The sequence below is a fragment of the Scyliorhinus canicula genome, chromosome 20, assembly GCF_902713615.1.
Source record: "Scyliorhinus canicula chromosome 20, sScyCan1.1, whole genome shotgun sequence".
In the NCBI taxonomy this organism is placed as follows: domain Eukaryota; kingdom Metazoa; phylum Chordata; class Chondrichthyes; order Carcharhiniformes; family Scyliorhinidae; genus Scyliorhinus; species Scyliorhinus canicula.
In genome coordinates this window covers 12,604,469-12,629,925 of record NC_052165.1, presented here as the reverse complement: position 1 = coordinate 12,629,925, position 25,457 = coordinate 12,604,469, and the positions used below count along the sequence as shown (strand labels likewise).

The 25,457-nt window shown below is 43.9% G+C and overlaps 1 protein-coding gene across 3 annotated transcripts in view; it reads left to right on the top strand.

The window, feature by feature from the left end:
* cttnbp2 (cortactin binding protein 2) overlaps positions 1-23,796 on the top strand; it is a 203,115-nt gene extending 179,319 nt beyond the window's left edge. For 2 of the 3 annotated variants that reach the window (XM_038780086.1, XM_038780088.1), the window contains 8 exons: positions 385-572; positions 2,184-2,362; positions 4,557-4,759; positions 7,472-7,651; positions 9,117-9,180; positions 12,267-12,399; positions 18,224-18,331; positions 23,013-23,796. In XM_038780086.1, the coding sequence (XP_038636014.1) occupies positions 385-572; positions 2,184-2,362; positions 4,557-4,759; positions 7,472-7,651; positions 9,117-9,180; positions 12,267-12,399; positions 18,224-18,331; positions 23,013-23,240 (1,283 nt within the window). In that variant the 3' untranslated portion in view covers positions 23,241-23,796. Of the gene's footprint in view, positions 1-384; positions 573-2,183; positions 2,363-4,556; positions 4,760-7,471; positions 7,652-9,116; positions 9,181-12,266; positions 12,989-18,223; positions 18,332-23,012 lie in introns of those variants that run through there. The other variant, XM_038780087.1, reaches the window with a different exon arrangement.
* Positions 23,797-25,457: the final 1,661 nt, after the last annotated feature.

The window sequence follows — 25,457 nt, the reverse complement described above, 5'->3', positions numbered from 1 at the left end:
CGCACAGTAGAACTAATAGAAGCCTTGCGCTTCTGATACATGTAGCAATGGGATAGGAATGAAAGATTGCTGAAAGTAGGGATGTAATTTAGATAGGAAAGAAAAGTGAGCTTGAATCTAATTTCGGGTAAATTACATATTCTATTGAACCAATCTTTGATTCCTGATCAGATGATTGAAAGTAAAGGAAATTATTTAAAACATTATAGCTCAGTTTTCCACGTTGCTGATGCCGGAAGTAGACAGCAACCGTTTAATATTTGAGTGATACTAAAAGAGTGCAATTCCTTATTTCCCTCTCATTAGAAGATTCATTCAACTGTTTGAAGGCACGTACAAAAGATTACCCGTTGGTTGACATTTTTTGGTACTTCTGTCTTACAGCTAATGGGACTTCAGATACCTACTACTTCCAAGAAAATAGTTTTTTGATAGGGACGATGGCAAAGGTCAGACTTCAAAGCTCAGACTTGATGGTGCAGCAACATTTTCGATGGGTTCAGCTACGATGGGATGTGGAACCTATTAGTGGTTTGCTCCAGAGGTTCCTCAAAAGACAAATTATTCACAAGGTAACAAAGCATTTTGTTCTGACGGACAACCTTGCCGATTTGTCACAGTATAAATTAAATTAAGGTTATAATAGGAGTCGGTCCGACCGTATAGTTGTGTTTACAAATTTTCAGAAAAGGGAACTAGTGCGATTATTTTTATTTTAAATCCACTGCATGTTGTTGAGACTAATTTATCAGATGTTCATCTGTTGAATATATCTAGGACAGCAAATTAGGGATGTAACTTGCCTTAATTCTTTATTCCAAAACATTACCAGATTTTATACAGAGATCTTGTATTTCCTTTCCACACTTCATTACTGAGTATTCTTTTCAAAAGAAAGAATTAGAAAACTTAAATCTAATCTGACTTCATCCCCAAAAATGCCTTCTCCAAATCTCTGTTGAAATGATAATTGATAAATCCAGCTGAATCATGCATACCTGTTGGTGACCCAAAGTAAAATATGTTGTTTAATATTTCAATCGGCTACATTTCAAATTAATATAACCCGCAGTAAAATTAGTCTGCGCAAACCATGCAAAATGGACCCGAGGTAAATCAGCAGCGGGATTTTTACCCCTGTCGATCTTCTTCCTGCTGAAGTTCACAAAACTATAACAGACTCACGTTGGAGTCTCATTTCTTAGCTTTACTTGGTGCATTTTCTTGAATCGAAATTCAAAGTTAATGGGTCGACTCTGGGTGTTGAAAAACCGTTGTCGATTTGCGTTACCGCGATTCTGGGCTGCTTAGGTAGACCAATTTCACTCCCATTATTTCACTTTGCAACACAACTGTCAATAGCTTGGGCAGTCTGAATTAAATTAGCCCCTCAAATTATGAATCTTGAGAGCTAATTTGTAGATCTGATGCAGCTATTAAGAGTCTTTGCGGGAGTTCACGAAGATTTGCTGAATTATAAGCATAAAACGCATCTGTTTTGTAACTGAATTATGCTGGGGGATGGTGGGGAGGAGACTTTAAAACCTGATGCCCTGGGCTGTAGACCACGGGAGCCCTAGATTTGATCCCTGGTTCCGACTTGAGTTACCGAATACCAAACAGGCTAGCCATAGTTGCACCGGAGTTACCTCACCACCACCTCCGATTGCTGTGCGGCTGGTTCCACATTTTTGGAGTACAGGTGATGACTGGATCCGGCTTGACTCATGTTCCTGTGGCGAAATAAGTTGCTCACATTGATTGACCAGACTCTAGAGCACCACCGTGGCATGAGGTACAAACCAATGGTATTGATTTCATGGACAATCAAAATAAAAGTGGAAACTTTATCCCTGAATGTGGCTTCCTTCCGAATCAGGAGATGTCAGCAGCCGGTGCTTGGCGAGGAGGCTGGATTGGGTTGAGCTGCCAACAGCTCCCAAGTGTCTCCCAGCCCTCTGCACATTCGCAGTTAGGCGCTGTCCTTCTGTCAGCCCATTTCCCCGAGTAAAGAATCAAAATCGAGAAATTGACAAAAGACTGGGTCGGGGGTGGTGGGTGGGAGGGGAAAGTTACACCCAGATGCAGCAAATGATATTTAACATTCTGATCAAAAATTCAATGGTTATCTTCGTTTCTTGCATGTGATATGTTCATAATAAAATAATGTTAATACTTTGCAGTTCCAAGGACAGCTACCGCCTCCAACTGATCCAGCATGTAAGGCTGTGCAATGGGTTTGCACAGCCTGGCGCCAGCTGAATTCCTACCTGGCGCGCTTAGGAACACCTGAAGCACTGATGGGACCAAGAGATTTCTTTTCCTGTCCAATCTTACCTGGCCAGGTTCAACCTATAATGAAGTAGGTTTCTCTGTCTATGCGTTTAGTTCTTTCAATGTGGAAATTTAGAACAATCTCTCTCATTCCGTTTCTCTTGTTGTATGCCACATTTGGAGGCATAGAGGAAATTGACTGGAGAGAAGGGTGCCACAAGAACCATAATCACGGGTTAGACTTAAATTGCTGAAGAGTTTAGGGGTGAAATTCTCCCATCGGGAGACTAAGAGCCGATGCCGGAGTGAAAACCGGAGTGTTTCACTCCGGCGTCGGAGGCCGCTCCTTGCCCCCTATTCTCCCACCCCCAGGGGGTTAGGAGCGGCGCCGCGTCAATTACGCGCGCCGGGCCTTGGCGCTGCGTACATGACGTCACCCGCGCATGCGCAGGTTGGCCGGCAACAGCCCGCGCATGCGCGGTTGCCGTCCTCCTCGCGGGCGCCCTGCAAGACATGGAGGATTGATCTTGCTGGGCGGCGGAGGAAAAGAGTGCGTCCTTTAGAGACGCGGCCCGACGATCGGTGGGCACCGATCGCGGGCCAGACCCCTACTGAGCGCCCCCCTGGTGCTCGATCCTCCCCCCCCCCCCCCCCCCCCCCCTCACAGGTTGCACACGCAGTGTTCGCGCGCTGTTCACGCCGGCAGCAACCAAGTGTGGTTGCCACCGGCGTGAACCCGTCGGATTGGGCAGGGCGCTCGGCCCATCCAGGCCGGAGAATCGCCGCTCGACCGTTGTAAACGGTGAGTGGCAATTCTCCGAGCGGCCTGTCGTGAAACGCGGCACGCCGTTTTGGGGGGGTTGGGAGAATCGCGTGCGGGTGCCAGGGCGGCGTGGTGGGACTCGCCCGGCACTCCCGCGATTCTCCCACCCGGCATGGGGGTCGGAGAATTTCCCCCTAGGTGTGTTATGTGTAGCGTCTTGAACCTGAAATTGTTGCCATTTTTAACTTCTGTGTTGCACCTTGCTATCTGAGCAGTCTCTAAGATGTGGATATCAACATTTCTAGTTAGTGTATGTTAAGCCGCCTGTGAACCTTCTGAACTAAAATCACCAAATGCATGCACAAATATCACCCAGTACAGGAAATGTATAAACTCAATGATGTAACGTATTGAAGAGTGTCTTGAGGTTGTTGACCTGGAGGGATCAAATAGTTTTTGTGTGTTATAATAAAGTATCTGTGTATGAGAGATAGATAGCCCTTCCATTCTGGAATTTGTCCATTACATCAATTTATATTTAAAAATTTTCTGCCATCATTTAATTTTTTTTTTACTAAGGAGCACCATTCTTTTACAATGCAGAACAACAGGAAACAGCCTGTTGATGCAGAGATTAGTATGCCTGTACCATCTAATCTTATCAAATATTCTCTCTCAAAAATGGATACTTTTGACCTGAAGCCTCAGACTTAGAGGCAGGATCTAAACACAAAGTCCTCTGACCAGACAAGACTTTCAGTTTCGAAGATATTTAGCTCCTTAGCATCCCTTTTTTTTAGCACCATGCGTGTTGTTTTGACTCCAAAATAGCATTCCTGGTGCATGCGTGCACTTCTAGCAATTGTTGCCCTGGATGCTATTGTAATGCGTGGGGTGCATTTGCTGAGAGTGTGGAGAGTAGGCAGTTTGGGATGCTAATTAGTGTGTAGCACAGATTTGAGGCCAACACTTGTCATTTTGGAGCTCGACGCCTCAGTTAATATCCTCTCCAAATCTTGCACAGCGCAAGATGCATTCAACATCTGAACACAAGAACTAGGAGCAGGATTAGACCATTTGGCCCATCGAGCCTGCTCTACCATTCAGTACGATCATGGTTAGTTTTGGGTTTCAAACCAAATATCTTACCTGGCCCCCATACTCCTCGATTCCAACAATCTGTCTATCCCAGCCTTAAATGTATTCAGCAATGAAGCACCACATCCCTCTAGGGTAGGGAATTCCAGATATTCACAATTTTTAAGTGAAGTAGTTTCTCATCGGCTCAGTCCGAAACGATTGTCCCCTTTTAGTGAATCTATGTGATTCCTATGTGAAACGTCAGTCTTTTTGGATTCGCTGATCAGTGATGATGAACGAACAGTGACCTGTTCACTTTGAGGATTGTGCGTGATTTGAAGGGGAGCTTAGAGATGAAGATATTCTCACAGCACTGCTGCTGTTGTATTTCTGCTTTTGTAAACTTTACCTTGAAAGTTCATTTTTCTTGAATGTGCAGATGGATGGCCAACTTGTGGAATCATGTCATTGCTCCAAGAGCAGAAGAAGCCATACTTTGCAGAGCTTCTGCAAAGAGACCTTCTAGACAGGGGCAACCTGTAAAGAAGATCGTTCATCAGGGGCAACAGGCTGTAGTGAAGGCTGCCTTGAGCATCCTTCTCAATAAAGCTGTGCTACATGGCTGCTCTCTTTCTAGACAAGGTAACATGGAGAACAATAAGTTGCTCACAGTCCGGCTATAGCATAATCTATCCTTTTAAGGCACTTTGTTTGATAATCTGTATACATTGTGTAAATCAGTGAATTGTGAATTTGTTTGATTTTGTTATTATGATTGTCATATTGTTGCCACAAAACTACAGTGGCTTTAGACCAGAGATACGGAGCAATGGCCTGCACAATGTGAGCTCAGAATATAAAGTGTGCTGTTCTTGCTTTTCCCAAGCAATCTTTTTTAAACTCGGCTGAGCTCTGAAAAGGTACACATCCAAAAGATTTGATCAAGCCTGTTCTTTCTAATGAGACAAATATTTCCAACTTGAGATGCAAACACATTAGATTGCACCTGGTTTAATTTCTTACGCTTGCTGCTCAATTGTGAATAATAACATTTTGGGATTACACTCTCTGGAAATGACGAAAAGACTTTTGATCATAACTTGGATGTCACACAGCATCTTGTGTTATTTTATCAGCAACATCCAGATTGTTTCTCATTGTGCTGTAGGTTAAATGCATTGTCACGGTAGCCATTGAGTGACGCTGTGTGCTATTTTGCACTGAGCTCAAGTTCTTTTGCTGTTATTAGTTCTAGATTTGACTATTCCAACACTCCCCCGTCCAACCTCTACCTGCTGGAAATTTGAGTTCGTCCAAAACTTTGCCCATGTCCCAACTCACACCAAACCCATCATTCCATGCTCGCTAGCTGACCTACATTGACTCCCAGTTAAGCCGCACCCCGAGTTTAGAAAGTCTCATCCTCTCTTTCAAATCCTTCTATGATCTCACCCTCCCTAATAATAATAATCTTTATCAGTGTCACAAGTAGGCTTACGTCAACACTGCAATGAATTTACTATGAAAAGCCCCTCGTTGCCACACTCCGGTGCCTGTTTGGGTACACGGAGGCAGAATTCAGAATGTCCAATTCACCTTACAAACATGTCTTTCGGGTCTTGTGGGAGGAAACCGGAGCACCCGGAGGAAACCCACGCAGACACGGGGAGAACGTGCAGACTCCGCACAGACAGTGACCCAAGCCAGGAATCGAAACTGGGAACCCTACTGCTGTGAAGCAACAGTGCTAACTACTGTGCCTCTAACCTCCTCCAGCCCTATAATCCTCTGGAGATCTGTGCTTCTCCATTTCTGACCTCTTGAACAGCCGTGATTTTAATTATTCCACTTCAGTTGCCAGGCACCTCTGCTTTGGAATACCCTCCCCATGCCTCTCTACCTCAACCTCTCTTCTCTCTTTTGAGGCATTCTTCAAATCAAATACCTGAACCAAGCCTTTGATCACCTGGCCTAATATTAGATGCTTTTATGTCAAATTGTGTTTGCTCCTGTGAAGCAAGCACTTTGGAGCATTTGGCAACATGTAAAAAAAATCTTAAATAAAAGGCAAGCTGAAATTATTAAGTTTTGCAATCTGAATGCTGCTGCTTAGATATTGGTTAAACTACATATTCAAATGGTCATTCTTCATGTGTTACCTGAAACATGAGTGATGGATGGGCTATTTCACCATTGAGGCATCAAAACTGAAGCTCGGGCAGCACGGTGGCCTAGTGGTTAGCATAACCGCCTCACGGCGCTGAGGTCCCAGGTTCGATCCCGGCTCTGGGTCACTGTCCGTGTGGAGTTTGCACATTCTCCCGTGTCTGCGTGGGTTTCGCCCCCACAACCCAAAAATGTGCAGAGTAGGTGGATTGGCCACGCTAAATTGCCCCTTAATAGAAAAAATAATTGGGTAATCTAAATTTATAAAAAAAAAAAATCAAAGCTGAAGCCTCAGCTAGAGCCACACCTGCATTGCCCAGCACATGGCACTGCACCAGCAATCAGAAATGGGAAACTTGACTGATTTCTTTACTCCCAAACCCCAGGATCACTAACACCAATTGCAGTGCTATTTTAACTGCTCTGGTTACCATCAACAAATTCTTCATAGGTTGGTGATTAAAGTTGACACTTTCTGATCTATTTTGTGTTGACTGAGCTAACGGAAGCCCCAGGATGTTGAAAGGGAAAATCGCTTATCCCGCGCTAAAGCCCAAGTCCTATTTCTTCAACATAATTGATATCTGACCTCACTAGTTTTTAACCTTGCGCAAAACCTCAAACTGAGACCAAGAACAAGTTGGTGCTAAATAAAAACTCAGTAATCTGAGTTGTATTTCTCCCTTTTGTTTGGATGTGGTACCGCGTATAAGAATTGACCAGTGAGTTGCACCAAGTTGCAGTCATAACCCCCACCCCCCCATGTTGATGAAAACCAAGGACCTCCCATTTTCAGCGAGGAAATTCTCCATGACCTGATGGCTGAGAAGAAATGAAATACTCTTTTTTTTTTCACTCTGGATTAAATAAGTAAATATAAGGCAAATTGTGAATGACAAATCTTTTTAACACAGTGACCAATTGTGAACTGTTTAGGTGGGTTAGATTGTATGACAAAACCACGGTCCAGATTCTCCGGCCTCCCAGCTACGTGTTTCTTGGCAGCGGGAAGCAGCGCATATGATTTTCTGGTCCCGTCGCTGTCGATGGGATTTCCCGTTGAAGCCACCCCACAGCCACCGGGAAACCCACGGGCGGGAGTGCGCTGCCGACGGAACCAGAGAATCCCGGGTGACCAGCAGGAGAATTCCAGCTCATATCTGTTAATTGAGAACCTTTTTGTTGCAGAGTTCGAGCAATATGCGCCAAAGTTCCACGGATGGAGTTTTCCTTTAACCATGATATCCAATTGCAAAACCAGCAAGAAAGTTGACAGCAATGCTTGGCGGAAAGTGAGCACTGGCCCTCGCAAGAAGTCTGCTCATTCAGTGTCTCAGCCATGGAGCAACTTTGAAGGGCAAAGAGAGGGTGAGGGGCATTTACAGTATCATACCTTGTGTTGTAAAAACCCGAGAAAAAAAGCTCAGCACCACAATATGCAAAAGTAAACCAGGACTCTTCAAATATTTAGTTATTCATGTTATGAATTTTACTTCTTGCTTTATTTTGGTTTCTAAAAGTATATAATACTACGGGAAACAGTGCAAAGTACGCCACTTAAACTTATGTTTTGGACAACATGTTAAACAAAACCCCTATCTGCCTACTCACGTGATTGCCAAAGGTGCCATGACTCTGTTCAAAGAGGAACATGAAACACTTTTGATGTTCTGGTTAAGATTCTTCCTCAATGTAACCCAAGCCAAATTATCAGGACTTTAGTTTATTTATTATCGTGGGTTATTGCAGAGTTTTTAAAAGTAATTAATTGTGAATAGCTTTGATTCCTATTTAGTACCTTCTAATTAGAACATAGAACATACAGAGCAGAAGGAGGCCATTCAGCCCATTGAGTCTGCACCGACCCAATTTTCTTTTTTTTAATTTAAAATACCCAATTAATTTTTTTCAAATTAAGGGGCAATTTAGTCTGGTCAATCTACCTACCCTGCGCATCTTTGGGTTGTGGGGGCGAAACCCACGCAAATACGGGGAGAATGTGCAAACTCCACACGGACAGTGACCCAGAGCCGGGACCGAACCTGGGACCTCGGCGCTGTGAGGCAGCAGGGCTAACCCACTGTGCCACCGTGTTGCCCCTGCACCGACCCACTTAAGCCCTCACTCTCACCTTATCCCCGTAACCCAATAACCCCTCCTAACCTTTTTCGACACTAAGGCCAATTTATCATGGCCAATCCACCTAACCTGCACGTCTTTGGACTGTGGGAGGAAACCGGAGAACCTGGAGGAAACCCAAGCAGTCATGGGGAAAACGTGCAGACTCCACACAGACAGTGACCCAGCGGGGAATCGAACCTGGGACCCTGGCGCTGTGAAGCCGCAGTGTTAGCCACTTGTACTACCATGCTGCCCATTGGAATTCTTTCAATTCTAATGGCATTTAAAAGCTGTCAAGCACACGTTAGCTTTATTGGAGTTGTGCAGATGCATTTAACTGCAGTGAGGCATTGTTAGGCTTTGTTTCAAAAGTGACTGAGTCACTGCAGTCATTAAGTGGAATCCGTGTCACCAGTGGTAACAGTTACTTGCTGGAAATCAAGAATGTGTGTGTGTGAGTGATTTGACAGGTAAGGAGTCAAAGTAAAGCTTTTTTTCCCCGTAAAGGGGGAAATGTGAGACCAGTGGCAGCCACAACAGCTTAGTGGTGAGGAGCTTACGCCTTTTATACTGACACACAAAATATAGTTGAACTCCAAAAGGGAAAGAAAATTCCAAGATATAAAATCCCAAGGTAACAGTGACAAAATGACTAAATTGTGATCTGTGCCTCATATGCAGAGTACCTAATGTGTTGTTTTCCTCTGATTAGGTATTCAGCTTATGCCAGAATTGCCAATAAGTTTCAACAAGTTGAATACGCAGGTGAAATTGCAGTAAGTTTCTCCCAGTTAATGTATTGACAAAAGCTCAGCAAAAGTCTATTCTCCACTGTTTTGATGAAATAATTAAACCGTACATAATCTAGTCACTTTCTACCATTGGATTTAATGTTACCATTTTCTGATTTAATTTTTGTGAGCGTGCGGAACCAAATGTCATGTCATTATTTTTCTCATTTTTTGATAATTAAGTTAATTGTAAGCAGGTTTGCCCCATACATGTCTGTCAGTTTTGTAAACTATAGTTAACAGCAGATCAAATACCGAATGGACAGTACACTGCAGTCCTTCAATTAGAACACTCTCAACCATAAAGTTAAATGTTCAGGTGAGACACTTGATGAATAACAGATTCAGTCATGCCCATTTTTTAAAAAATGTAAATAACAGGTGTCTCCTTGATGGCATTAGATTGCCACAAGTGAATGGTTTGGTCTTTGAAGTTCTGCCATCATCACACAGGCCGGTTCAGTAATATACTGAATAATTACCGTTATTATTTTTGAAGGATCAGAGGTTAGATTTGATTTGGCGAGAGTACTGTTTGATGCAGTTTGAGTAGGTGACCTGTAGGTTAAAGGCTGTGTTGGAGTAATATAGAGGATGACAATGTTCTCGTGTCAAGAACAGTTAGCATTCATTTATTGAGGCTTGATGCTGATTGTTGCCCAGGTAGAGGAGCAGCTTATATTATTTTGGGGGGAAAAATGTGGAGACTTATTTTACCAAATAATTTGTTTCATTGACTTTTAAGTCGAGGTTGCCTTGTGGGGTTCCCAGCAGCAAATGTAATTTTGGGGCGGTGTGTATGATCACCCTGTGTTATCTCTTGCTACTCATAATGACTGATTTTAAAACAACACATTTTCAGTCAAAATCAATTATTTTAAAAAATGGTAACAAGGAAATGAAATGAAAATTGCTTATTGTCACGAGTAGGCTTCAATGAAGCTACTGTGAAAAGCCCCTAGTCGCCACATTCCGGCTCCTGTCCGGGGAGGCTGGTACGGGAATGGAACCGTGCTGCTGGCCTGCTTTAAAAGCCAGCGATTTAGCTCAGTGAGCTAAACCAGCCCCGTACCGACATCTCACCACTCTGAAATTTTGCTTGCAGTGAAAGCACCTGTCGTGAAACAAATCCATAGAATAGAATCCCTACAGTGCAGAAGGAGGCCATTTGGCCCATCCAAAAAAGATATAGATGTTAGAAAGGATGAAGAGGTAGTTTAGCAGAATCGTAACCAACGATGAGAGGCTTCAGTTATGATGGAAGATTGGAAACGTTTAGGAGTGTTCTCTTTGAAATAGATATTAAGAGGCAAACGGAGATAAATGAGGTTCATAATAGGTTATGAGAGAAAAATTACTTCCTCTGGTGAGTGAATCAATAACTGAAGGCCACGGATTCGAAATCATCGGCAAGAGATCCAGAGGGGTGATGAGGATTTTTTGTTCCCCCCCCCCCCCCCAAAAAAAATCCCAGAGAATCTGGAACTCCACCTGAAAAGGTGGTGAGAGCTGATTCCATAAATAATTCGAAAAGCAGTTGGACAGGTACTTGAACAATTTGCAAGGCTGTGGGCAAAAAGCAAGGACGTGGAGCAAAGCATGGCAGTTCCTTCAAAGGCGCAGACACAAGAGGGTAAATGGCCTCCTTCTGTGATTTCTATGATTCTAAACTGAATATGATACCACTCACCATGTTTTCAGAAACGTTCCCCCTCCCTCCCCCCCTCCCGATCCCTCCATGCCATCAATTCCATTTGACTGAATCAAACTCTGGCGAGCAACCATGTATTCCCGTAACATTGAAAAGCAACATTAATTACAGACAACTTGCATTGTGATCATCACTTGGAATTCTCTTCATCAGTTTTAGTATCAACCCTCCTGTTGGTTTTCTTTTCTGATTGAAAAATTTGTAGAGCTTACGTTGGATTCAAAGATGTGCCGGTTAGGTGGATTGGCCACGCTAAATTGCCCCTTAGTGAACAACGGTTAGGTGGATTTACAGGGATAGGCCTGTGCCTTTGAAGGATTACTTTGCAGAAGGATTATTGAACAATGTTGACACAGCTGTATAAGGAGATTGGTGAACAGATGATCAGAAGCTTAGTCAGAGAATAAGATTATAGGGAGCATCTTAAAGGTGCTTAGAGGTAGCGAGATAGAGATTTATTGAGAGAATTCCGGGTTCTCAACTGCTGGAGCCATGACAGCCAGTGATTAAAATTGGGGATGTGCAAAAAGACGAGAATTACTGACGCACAGATATTGTCGGAGTAGAAGAGAGGGTACAGAGATAGGGAGGGCTAAGGCTAATATTAACATCATAGCATTGCTCAACTGGGAGCCAAGGTCAGGGAGCACAAGGCAAAAAGTGAACAGGACTTGGTGGGAGTTAGGATATGGGCAGCAGAAAGACCTTGACGTTTACAGAGTTTCGGATGAACTTATGTTTTTACTCAGAAAACCTCATGAAAGATCCATGTTTGTTATGGTGGAGGTGCTGCTGTGTTGCAGTTCACTCGAGGGTCAGAGTTTCTGTGGCAACATGCACTCCTACACACATGTTGTAGTCTGAGGTTCTGGATTGTGATGGTGGAAGCTCCACCTTTCTTTCCATCACGTGGCTGACCGGGAATTGTGTTGGAAAGATTTGCAGGTTGATATTCAGCCTGTTTGGCCGTTGTATGAACCATCATGTTTGGTCAAGTCCTGGGATGTGAGTAGGACCTGGGAGGCAGGGACACTTCGCACTGTCGCTACTAGACCTCCATGTTTGCTACAGTGGGACAAAACTATTCATAGAATCCATGGAACCCCTACAGTGCAGAAGGAGGCCACTCGGCCCATCAAGTCTGCACCGACCCTCCGAAAGAGCACCCCACCTGAAGTTGTCGGTCCTACGATCTGACATTCTTGAATATCATTCTACAATGCGTATATCATCTTTCTTGCATGAATGCAAATCAGCTGCATGACCTTTCAAAATAAAACTAACATATATTTGAATCATTTGATGAATGTTCTTAACTCCTGAAGTGACTTAAAACATTTAATCTTTTTTTAATTTCAAGTTCCCTGGAGAGCGGTCCACTGAAGACTGCAGATCTAGAGCAAGGGTTGTCTCTGTACACTAGTGAAGAGATTGACATAATCGACGAGCTCCAGAGTATGTGCTTAAGCAAATCTGAGTCTGATATAAGCAAGGTAAGATCCCTATTCAAGTGAGCTTCATCGTGATCACGTCAAACTGGTCTTTATCAATTGTAAATTATGTGAATGGAATGATTCAGAGTTTTATCTACTTAGCTCAGTTAGTAGTACTCTCGCCTCCTAATCAGAACAGTCTGGATTTCAGTTCCGCTAAAAGCCTTCAGTGCTTATCTATCCACGGCAGCAGTGAATGAGTGATGCATTTTCACTGGAGGTGCTGCCCTTTTTGTGATTATATTAAAGTGGGACCCTGTTTGCCACTTCAGTCGGTCGTAAAAGACACTATTTTAAGGGGGGTGCAGCCACAGAGAGACCTCCAGATGCATGTACACAAATCTTTGACGGTAGCAGGACAAGTTGAGAAAGCGGCATACGGGATCCCAGGTTTATTCATAGTGGTAGAAGGTACAGAAATGAGGAAGTTGAGTTAATATATCTCAGCACGCCGATATCCTCAGCTTGGCTATTGTGTCCATTTCTGCACATCGCACTTTAGGGTCATGGGCTTCAAGAGGGTACAAAGAGATTAACAGGGATGGCATGGGCGACGAGAGACTTTAGTTCTGTGGAACGAGTGAAGAAGTGGGTGGCGCAGTGGTTAACACTGCTGCCTCACAGAGTCAGGGACCTGGGTTCAATTCTGGCCTTGGGTGACTGAGTGGAGTTTGCTCGTTCTCCCCACGTCTGCGTGGGTTTCCTCTGGTTTCATCCCACAGTCCAAAGATGTGCAGAATAGGTGGATTGGCCATGCTAAAATTTCCCCTTTGCGTCCAAAAGATAAGGTGGGGTCACAGAGAATTTGGAGATATGGAATGGGAATGGGCCTAGGTACGGTGGTCTTTCAGTGGAACGGTGCAGACGTGATTAGACAGATAGCCTCCTTCTGCACTGTAAGGATTCTATTCTTTGAAGCTCATTGTTCTGCTTAGACCATAGAAGGTTAAGAAGATATGGTTTTGATGAAGTAAATAAAGAAAAAGCAATTCCAGTGGGAAATATGTCAGTAATCAAAGGACGCGTATTTAAGGTGATTGACAAAAGAACCAGAGGGAATTATCTTAAATAGTGAATTGTTGTTATATGGAATGCTTTGCCTGAAAGGATGGTGGAAGCTGATTCAGAATTAACTTTTAAAAGAGAATTGGACAAATACTCAATGGAAAAAATATTATTGCATTATGTGGAAAGAGTGGGAAAGTGGTACCAGTTAGGTAGGTTTGCCATGAGCATGATGGACCATCTTCTGTGCTGGACAATCCTTTGATTCTATATGTAAAGCAAGGAATTTTGGGCAGCCCGGTAGCACAGTGGTGGGTGACATGGTCGCACAGTGGTTAGCACAGTTGCTTCACAGCTTGGATCACTGTCTGTGCAGAGTCTGCACGTTCTCTCCATTGTGCGTGGGTTTCCTCGCACAGTCCAAAGATGTGCAGGTTAGGTGGATTGGCCATGCTAAATTGCCCTTGGGTTAGGTGGGGTTACTGGGTAACGGGGCTGGGGTGGAGGTGTGGGCTTATGTGGTTGCTCTTTCCAAGAGCCGGTGAAGGCTCGATGGCCCAAATGGCCTCCTTCTGCACTCTAAATTCTATGAATTGTCTTTGCCAACAGTCCTCCTTTAACCAACAACACTAAGAACAGCAACCCATAACCTCCTGGCTCCCCAACGTCTGATCTGGGAGGTGTCACAAAGAAGCAAAAGAGAATTCCTCTCGGAGGACTTTCCCCGGAAATTGCAAGGCCAATTTGCACTGGGCTGGGAACCATCCGATAAATTGATTTAAACTGCTAAGTTCAGATGGTTCTGCCGATTTTATCCTCCTGGCATCTCTGAAATAGTTTAGAAGAAAGAAAAGCACTTCTAATTTCGGTGTAACTATTAAAGATGCAAACCGAGCCCCAGATGGGACGCCCACGACCTCCTATGTGATCCTGGGGCAACCCCCCCCCCTGGTGTCTGACACCCTAAATTCCACCCCCGATGACTGACTCCCTCCTTCCATCACCGCCGCCCCCCCCAGTAACGTCTGACACCTCTCCCGCACCACCCTCCTGAAATCCAACACATCTTTTCCCCTCCCGATGTCCAACTCCCCCCTCCCTCGAATCCCTACATTTCATCCGCCTATCCTCCAAACTTGCCTCCCCTCTGGCCTGTGATTTTCAATGGGTTCTTTAAAGCTTTATGTTAGCTCGTGCTGCAAACAAAAGGAGACGTGTCCTCCTCCCCCTCCCCGCTTCTTTTACACCTCTCCACTGGAGGCGAGGGCACCCTTTGCTTCTTGAGTCTTACCCAGCCTGAGTCAGGGTAGTCGGGCTAAACGGGCACTTTAGAATTTAAATGCAGTTAAGTTGGTATGGAGAGGCAGTCTGCCACTGATTGCCACTCCGAGGAGGTTACGGCTCATTATTTAACTGCTCATTCATCTTTGTTACTGTCTGCAAATTCTTGCTGTGCGCAAGTTACTATCAAAACTATCAAACTATTCGGAAGGACAGAGTGGATGGTAAGGGAGGTGGTGTTGCTCTGTTACTTAAGGATGACATCCGGGCAATAGTAAGGGATGACGTCGGTGCTATGGAGGATAAGGTTGAATCCATTTGGGTGGAAATCAGGAATAGTAAGGCGAAAAAGTCACTGATAGGAGTAGTCTATCAGCCACCAAATAGTAACGAGATGGTGGGGCAGGCAATAAACAAAGAAATAACTGATGCATGTAGAAATGGTACAGCAGTTATCATGGGGGATTTTAATCTACATGTCGATTGGTTTAACCAGGTCGGTCAAGGCAACCGTGAGGAGGAGTTTATAGAATGTATCCGCGATAGTTTCCTAGAACAGTATGTAATGGAACCTACGAGGGAACAAGCGGTCCTAGATCTTGTCCTTTGTAATGAGACAGGATTGATTCATGATCTCATAGTTAGGGATCCTCTTGGAAGGAGCGATCACAATATGGTGGAATTTAAAATACAGATGGAGGGTGAGAAAGTAAAATCAAATACTAGTGTTTTGTGTTTAAACAAAGGAGATTACAAGGGGATGAGAGAAGAACTAGCTAAGGTAGATTGGGAGCTAAGACTTTATGGTGGAACAGTTGAGGAACAGTGGAGAACCTTCCAAGCGATTTTTCACAGTGCTCAGCAAAGGTTTATACCAACAAAAAGGAAGGACGGAAGAAAGAGGGAAAATCGACCGTGGATATCTAAGGAAATAAGGGAGAGTATCAAATTGAAGGAAAAAGCATATAAAGTGGCAAAGATTGCTGGGAGATTAGAGGACTGGGAAATCTTTAGGGGGCAACAGAAAGCTACTAAAAAAGCTATAAAGAAGAGTAAGATAGAGTATGAGAGTAAACTTGCTCAGAATATAAAAACAGACAGTAAAAGTTTTTACAAATATAAGACAAAAAAGAGTGGCTAAGGTAAATATTGGTCCTTTAGAGGATGAGAAGGGAGTTTTAATAATGGGAAATGAGGAAATGGCTGAGGAACTGAACAGGTTTTTTGGGTCGGTCTTCACAGTGGAATAAATAACACGCCAGCGACTGATAGAAATGAGGCTATGACAGGTGAGGACCTTGAGAGGATTGTTATCACTAAGGAGGGAGTGATGGGCAAGCTAATGGGGCTAAAGGTAGACAAGTCTCCTGGCCCTGATGGAATGCATCCCAGAGTGCTAAAAGAGATGGCTAGGGAAATTGCAGATGCACTAGTGATAATTTACCGAAATTCACTAGACTCTGGGGTGGTCCCGGTGGATTGGAAATTAGCAAACGTGACGCCACTGTTTAAAAAAGGAGGTAGGCAGAAAGCAGGAAATTATAGGCCAGTGAGTTTAACTTCGGTAATAGGGAAGATGCTGGAATCTATCATCAAGGAAGAAATTGCGAGGCATCTGGATAGAAATTGTCCCATTGGGCAGACGCAGCATGGGTTAGTAAAAGGCAGGTCATGCCTAACTAATTTAGTGGAATTTTTTGTGGACATTACCAGTGCAGTAGATAACGGGGAGCCGATGGATGTGGTATATCTGGATTTCCAGAAAGCCTTTGACAAGGTGCCACACAAAAGGTTGCTGCATAAGATAAAGATGCATGGCATTAAGGGTAAAGTAGTAGCATGGATAGATGATTGGTTAATTAATAGAAATCTTTTGGGATAAATGGGTGTTTCTCTGGTTGGCAATCAGTAGCTAGTGGTGTCCCTCAGGGATCCGTGTTGGGCCCACAATTGTTCACAATTTACATAGATGATTTGGAGTTGGGGACCAAGGGCAATGTGTCCAAGTTTGCAGATGACACTAAGATGAGTGGTAAAGCGAAAAGTGCAGAGGATACTGGAAGTCTGCAGAGGGATTTGGATAGGTTAAGTGAATGGGCTCGGGTCTGGCAGATGGAATACAATGTTGACAAATGTGAGGTTATCCATTTTGGTAGGAATAACAGCAAACGGGATTATTATTTAAACGATAAAATATTAAAGCATGCCGCTGTTCAGAGAGACTTGGGTGTGCTAGTGCATGAGTCTCAGAAGGTTGGTTTACAAGTGCAACAGGTGATTAAGAAGGCAAATGGAATTTTGTCCTTCATTGCTAGAGGGATGGAGTTTAAGACTAGGGAGGTTATGTTGCAATTGTATAAGGTGTTAGTGCGGCCACACCTGGAGTATTGTGTTCAGTTTTGGTCTCCTTACTTGAGAAAGGACGTACTGGCGCTGAAGGGTGTGCAGAGGAGATTCACTAGGTTAATCCCAGAGCTGAAGGGGTTGGATTATGAGGAGAGGTTGAGTAGACTGGGACTGTACTCGTTGGAATTTAGAAGGATGAGGGGGGATCTTATAGAAACATTTAAAATTATGAAGGGAATAGATAGGATAGATGCGGGCAGGTTGTTTCCACTGGCGGGTGACAGCAGAACTAGGGGGCATAGCCTCAAAATAAGGGGAACTAGATTTAGAACTGAGTTTAGGAGGAACTTCTTCACCCAAAGGGTTGTGAATCTATGGAATTCCTTGCCCAGTGAAGCAGTTGAGGCTCCTTCATTACATGTTTTTAAGGTAAAGATAGATAGTTTTTTGAAGAATAAAGGGATTAAGGGTTATGGTGTTCGGGCCGGAAAGTGGAGCTGAGTCCACAAAAGATCAGCCATGATCTAATTGAATGGCGGAGCAGGCTCGAGGGGCCAGATGGCCTACTCCTGCTCCTAGTTCTTATGTTCTTATGTTCTTAAAACAGTGCCCCTGGCTTCCAAAATAATTCTGGGGATATGGTGATATAAATACATCTGCCTTGCCTGTTGATTTCCTCCTTTCCACTGTGAAACCCACCTGAGCTTAATCTCAAAATTGGTGTTGGCTATTCAAACTTTAATATGCATTAATTTTCATTTAACTCCTGTTGATTCATCTAAATATATCAATCACTTCAAAATGTTAAAGTTGTTATTTGGCATACGTCTGGAAAGATGGCGTTCTCGAACTTTACTTTTTAGTTCCTCGTGCATGTCAAAGCTGAACTTTATGTAAACAGAACATATGCCTAATGTTGATCTCTTTGACTAAGTTGAATGTTCATGATGTTGATAAGTACAATAATGGTGGCCTCCTTAAAATGCACTGTATAGTTTCTGGTATGCGCTGATTTTTAACTAAATTCCTGCAACAATTTGCTCCTAACCTATTTAGAAAATGTTTCTCAATTCACTGAATTTACTTCAATTTTCATTTTATGAGATGGTTAATCATTCAACGTCGTAGTTTGAAGTAGATAGCTGCAGTTGCGATTTCTGCACATTTTAAAATTCACATCTCTATGTTACAGATCGACGTGTCGAGGGATCTTTTATTTCTGATTCCTGATTTCCAGAGTGATCAGTCATCCCTAAAGATGCTAAAAGATCATTATCCTGCTCCATTACCAGCACCAGAGGTAATATAAGTTTGGAACGTCAGGTTCTTCATTCTGCATTGTTTTAGAGAGATATTTGATGCATGTCCTCCAGCTAATAGAAATCCCGTAGAAGGAAATTGACCAAGGGACGGATTGAGCCCTTTGTTGAATCTTTGCGGATAATTTGTAAAGTGGGCGGTGTATTCAGCTGTGCTGCTTGTACAATGCATTCAGTCCATTCTCCACTGCAAACTTGCCTCACAATGACTTCCTCATTTTGAATGGTCTATGTGGGTTGGCTTGCAGTGGCACTGAATTGCATTCCAAAGGAATGGGCGGCATGGTAGCGCAGTGGTTAGCACAGTTGCTTCACAGCTCCAGGGTCCCAGGTTTGATTCTCGGCTTGGGTCACTGTCTTTGCGGAATCTGCACATTCTCCCCGCGTCTGCGTGTGTTTCCTCCGGGTGCTCCGGTTTCCTCCCACTGTGTCCAAAGATGTGCAGTTTAGGTGAATTGGCGATGATAAATTGCCCTTGGTGTCCAAAAAGGTTACGTTGGGTTACGGGGATAGGGTGGGGGCGCGGGCATAAGTAGGGTGGTCTTTCCGAAGGACCGGTGCCGACTTTATAGGCCAAATGGCCTCGTTCTGCACTGTAAATTCTATGAAAACTATTGTCCATGCATCTCTTAGTAACGGAAAATGGAGTATGTTGAGCAGTGTTTCTTTAACCCGTATGTGGTGGACAATACTTTTAATTCACACTCTGAGTGTTACAGTTAATCAATCAATCCATCAACACAAGTTGTTCTACAGAGTACTAAAAGTTCATACTGGACCTTAACTTAACCTTTGAGTGACTAACAAGACAAAACTTTTTCTTAAAATATTTTTATTAAGGCATTTATAATTTTTTTTTTAAATACTTTTTATTGAAGAAATTTTTCAGAGTACAAACATTTTAACCCCCCCTACATTTGAATTATATCAAAACAAAGTCAAACCCCCCTACTTAACAAGAATCCCCCCACCCCCCCCCCCGCCGACGAACCGGCCGCCAGACCATCTTGTCGTTTCTGGCAGTGTCCTCGGGCAGATCTTACCCGTGACACCACCGATACCGTGTTTCCTTCGTTGTTATCCCCCCCTTCCCCCCCCCCCCCCCCCCCCCCCCCCTCCCTCCCGCCCTCCCCCCCCCTCCCGGGTTGCTGCTGTCACGACCCCAGTTTCTATCTCTGACCTAAGAGGTCCAGGAAGGGTTGCCATCGCCTGAAAAACCCCTGCACCGACCCTCTCAGGGCGAATTTGATTCTTTCCAATTGGATGAAGTTTGCCATGTCGTTTAACCAGGTGTTAACACTTGGAGGCCAATTTTAACCACAAGATATCAGAAGAGCAAAATGAACACCACACACCCAACCAACAACAAAACCCAGCCAACATGGCTTACATAAACAACTCCTAAATCCCAATTTCCCACTAACCTTACCCAAACCCCCATGCCTTCTTTTTTTTTTACCCCCTCCCCCTGGCCACTGCTGACAACTTAATAATTCCCAAAGAAGTCAATAACGGCTGCCACCTCCGGGCAAACCCTAGCATCGAGACCTTCGGGGCGAGCTTGATCTTCTCCAGTCTGAGAAACCCGGCCATGTCACTAACCCATACCCTCGACTTCGGGGGTTCCGAGTTCCTTCATGCAAACAAGATCCGTCTCCGGGCTACCAGGGAGGAAAAGGTCAAGACATCGGCCTCTCTCACCTCCCCCCCCCCCCCCCCCCCCCCCCCCCTCTCCGGGCTCCCGGATCTTCCGAACACCAAAAATCTCCATCCCTGGACTCGGAACCACCTTTACCTTCAGTACCACTAACATGACATCAGCAAACCCCTGCCAGAATCCCCTGAGCATCAGACATGCCCAAAACATATGGACAAGATTTGCAGGCCCACCCGCACACCGCCCACACCTATCCTCCATCCCCTCCAAAAAAACCTGCCCATCCTGGCCACAGTCATGTGCGACTTGTGACCCACCTTAAATTGTATCAGGCTAAGCCTGGCACACAACAAGGATGCATTGACATGTCTCAGGGCGTCCTCCAAAAACCCAGCCTCTAACTCTCCACCCAGCTCTTCTTCCAGCTTTCTCTTTACCTCCCCTATTAGGGTTCCCTCCCACTCCATCCGCTCCATATAAATCTCCGAAACCTTCCCCTCCCGCACTCCTGCTCACGACGCTACTTTACCCTGTAGCTCCTGGGGCAGCAGGTGCGGGAAGGTCGTACCCAGGCAGATAGTGACTTTTATCTGTGCTGACTCCTGTAGTCCTCGATGCTTGGTCCTTGCTCTGGTCTGATGATCTGGCTCTGGTCTTTCTTCTGTTGGTGGCGTGACGGTCTTCCTTGGCTGGTGAAGATCACTGTTGTTCTGTTGCTGGCTGCTGCAGAGAGATTCTAAGACGATGTAGCACCTTTTAACCTGTTTGGATTTTGCGCCCCATTTGGGCGGTCTCTGGGTCATTGGCAATCAATTGATCAGGGTTCGCTCGCCCTGATCGATCAAGTCCAAACGGAGGCTATCATATCGATTTTGGGGTGTGCACTCACTGGCCATATCTATGGGTGTTAGGGGCATGATCGATCACCCTGATCGATCAAATCCAATCAGGGGCTGCCATATCGATTTTGGGATGTACACACACCAGCCATGTTTGTAGGTGTTAGGGGCCTGTTGGCTTTCGAAATAAGGAGTTTAGGTGCCGCCGTGTCTGGTAAACAATTGTGATTGAATGGATAGTTCTGTTGTTCCTGGGATGCCCTAGAGATAGCCTGTTTCCTGTGCATTGCGATGTCTAGGCCGCAGCTTGCTCATCAATGTTTATTTCAACTGTAGCCTGCTTGTCCTTATATTGGGTCGATTCAACCAGCATCCTATGCTGGATGCCATTTTAGCATAGTTGGCAACTTGGGAATGGGTGGCCAGTTGCACGCTGATCTGGGAATGCTGAGGAAATTGATGGTGATGGCATCTGCTGTTTTTAAAAAAATATATATATCCTTGCACCAGGCTCCATTTTCTTAATCTCCAGATTTCAAACCATCTTTCCAAAATTACACGGCTATTAAAATCAAATTTCTTTTATTCTTTGATGGGAAGTGGACAATGCTGTGTTGCCCATCCCTAATTGCCCTTGAACAGTGTGGCTTGCTAGACTATTTCAGAGGGCATTGCAATGGTCTGACGAGGGGGGGGGGGGGGTGGTTGTTGGGTTACGGGTATAGGGTGGATACGTGGGTTTGAGTAGGGTGATCATGGCTCGGCACAACATTGAGGGCCGAAGGGCCTGTTCTGTGCTGTACTGTTCTATGTTCTATGTTGTATGTAGGCCAGACCAGGTAAAGATGGCAGATTTCCTTCCCTGAAGGACATTCAGATGGGTGTTACATTTTGTTTAATGACAATTAATATTGGTGACAATTGTTAAATTACTGAATGACACGGCTATGCTCTTCTGTTTTAGATTATTATACCAGGTGTGTAGCAATTTCCAACAACTTATTCCTCATTGGAATTACTTGCAAATACCTACGTACCAACAATTACAATTGACAGAATTCCAGTTTGATCTCTCTGCAGAGACATTCTCATCAGAGAGAGAGAGAGAGACACACGCACAAACTTAACAGTTTCATTAATTGAAAACCATCCTTTGTAACACCAATATGCTGCCGGATATCAGCAGTGAACTTCAATATTTGTTAAACAAAGAGCAGAAAACTTTGGAAGCTCTTAGCAGACCCAACAGTTTTTGTGGAAAGAACTGATTAGAATGTGGACCCTTCTTCAAAACTTATTTAATTCTATGTGCTGATTTATTAAGAGAAATTAGGTCAATGGTTATATAATCCCGCATATATGTCACCTTCAAATAAAAGTTAGGTGTTAATTTCTTTTCTGGATTTCTGCTATGGCTGCTTCCATGCTTATGATCAACTGGTGGGTACATTTCATTATTTGCTTTTTATTTGAAATCTATTGCTGTGAACCTAGAGTGTATTTTGCTCCATTTATTAGGCTAACTCATGTAAAGTTTCCTGCAGAACTTGGACGATTGGTGTAGTGGTCCTATAGCTCCAAGACTCAGCAGTGGCCATTAGCCAACTCAAGTTACATTCTGCGTCACACATTCGCCAATTCCTCTTCTGGTATCGTAACACTTGGAACAAGATCAGAACGGTTAGAATTTTATTCCAACGCATTATTCACTGCAGCGCCCCCAAACCCACCATCTGAAGCTGTAAAAATCGTCAGACAACCGTTCGACAAAGGATACTAAATGAGCAGTAATAGTGACAATTGAGCATATTTTGTTTAAAGGTAGGGGAAATAAATGACATGACCATTTGTTATTTTTGAAGATTCATGTGGACCGGCTTAGCTCACTTGGCTGGACAGCTGGTTGGTGTTGCAGAGTGAGACCAACAGCGGCAGGTTCAATTCCCGGACCAGCTGAAGCTATTCATGAAGGCCCCGCCTTCTCAACCTTGCCCCTTGCCTGAGGTGTGGTGACCCTCAGGTTAAATGACCACCTGTCAGTTCTCCCCTTTCCGGAGGAAAGCAGCCTCTGGTCACCTGGGACTATGGCGACTTTTACTTTATTTTTGGAGATGTGTAGTAAAATTGATTTATTCAGAAAATATTAATAGTCTGTTGGTTTTCCAGGTTTCTGACTGTACTCTAACAAATGGCGCACCCAGGTCAAGCAGCAGCATTAAAAAAGTCAGCCGATCAGGCATCTCAAGAGTGAAGTCGCATCTACCTGTACTTCTGAATAACACGCACCGTATTCACCGCAGCAACAGTAATACAAGGCATTCAGAATCGAATAACAATTCAACCCCAGGGATTTGGAACCTCGGCAAAACTCTACATGAAGCCAATAAAAAATAAGAATATAATTATGTATGAAGGCCTTTTCACAAAAGTCTTCACTTTAACGATCTACGTATGATCCACAGATCTGTAATATATTAAACAAAAATGTAAAGTTCTTCTTTATTGCTATATGTTTATTTGGGACCACAGTGACTATCTATTGAATGTTGTTGGTGCTATGACAAAGCACTAGATTTTAGTTGTTGCCTTTCAGTTTTATTGAATACTTGGGTTGTGTACCTAAAAATGGCTGTTTTCTTTTGCCAAGAGAATTTATACAAAAAGCAAATGGTTTGTTGCACATATAAACATTTGCAATTGCTGTTAATACATTGTTGTCAATCAGGGTTTTTCCACAGAAGTATATATATTAGGAAGTGCGAAGAACCATGTGGTACATAGTTTGTATCCATGGCATGGTATGTACAGTATACGCAAATGTATTTACATTTTTAATATAAAAACATCTTTTCATTGAATGTTATTCAGTGAATAGAATGTGGCAATAAATGTCAATGGAAATGCTGATTTTCCTTCAAAACAAGAAGCCATATTAAATGTTTTAATGGATTCTCTCAGTGCGTATTTTTTTATAAACGTGTCATGCGTGATCACAAATGTGCAGTTACGCTCATTTCTCAGTGCATGTTCGAATAAATATCACAGCTCATACACAATCGAGCTGCAGACACAGATGATAGAATTCTCACCCCTTTAAAAAAAAAAAAAGTTTTGGTTTACTTGAGCCATTGCAAATTGTTTTCAGCAGTGAGTCGCAACAGGTAGATGGGAGTATCCGTTTTTAAATTCAAAAGTCTTGGGTGAGGTTTTGATTCTGCTGCCTGTACTGACTGAATGTCCTCTGCCGTAGTTGGGTAAGTTTAAGTTGCCCAGCAATTTGGTTGCAGAGAAAAGCCGGATGGTATCATTCCTCTTGACCAAGTGACAGACAATGTAGATGATCACCTGGAGCTATTTTATGCTTTAGGTTTGAAGACTCTCTGCAACTGGAGGCACCTTAATGTAAACATGTTTTGAATTTATGATGGGCCATAATTTGCTGGAGGAGTGAATGCTTTCTTGGCCATGTAATAATAATCAATAATCTTTATTGCTGTCTGTGCGGAGTCTGCATGGTCTCCCTGGGTCTGCATGGGTTTCCTCCGGGTGCTCCGGTTTCCTCCCACAAGTCCCAAAAGACGTGCAGTTCGGTAACTTGGACATTCTGAATTCTCCCTCCGTGTACCCGAACGTGTAAGCCGGAATGTGGCGACTAGGGGCTTTTGACAGTAACTTCATTGCAATGTTAATGTAAGCCTACGTGTGATACTAATAAAGCTTAATTATTGTATTATAAATTAGAATGGGTGAATTCAATATCTAACGTTTTTTTTAATTCAGAAAAAGAGGAAAATGACAACGGAATTTTTTTTAAAGTTTCATTGTTAAAATATCTCCTCTCATCTGGATTAACTGTGTGCAAGGAAATAACAGCTTGAGAAGCTCCAACTCTGGGTTTCAGGTGTTTTAATTGTGATACATCTGTGATGCTCAGAGCTGTGTGGATCTCATGTCTCTGGATGTGGCCATGCAAAAGCATATGGGTGGACATGTAGAGGGAGGCTGGGGAACAACCAGACCCATTTAGGTAGTTCAGGGAGTCCCCCAAGAACTTTACTTTCCAACCGGTATTCAGTTCTGAGAATGGGTCCAGGAAATGGGGAATAGAGCCAAGACCAAGGTGGCTCATCTGTGCAGGGGGTGGAGGAAGGTCAGGAAAGTGGTCGGGGTCACAATAGTTAGGGGAGAAGATGATATCTGTGGCTACAGATGATGCGTTGCCTCCCTGGTACCAGGGTCAGAGGAATGAGAACCTGGGCACAGGCAGAAGATTAGCAAGTGTGTATGGAAGGTTGAGGAAGCAACGGTTGGAAAATAGGCAAGAGAGTACCATAGAACCATGAAATCCCTACAGTGCTAAAGGAGGCCATTTGACCCATCGAGTCTGCACTGACCTTCTGAAAGAGCACCCTTCCTAGGCCCGCTCCCCCCTGCCCTAACCCCACCTAACCAACACATCTTTGCACCTGTGGGAGGAAACCCACGTAGACACTGGGAGTACGTACAAACTCCACGCAGTCACCCAAGGCCGGAATTGAACTCTGATCCCAGGCGCTGTGAGGACGCGGTGCTAACTACTGTGCTACTGTGTTGGGTAACGAGTGGTATGTA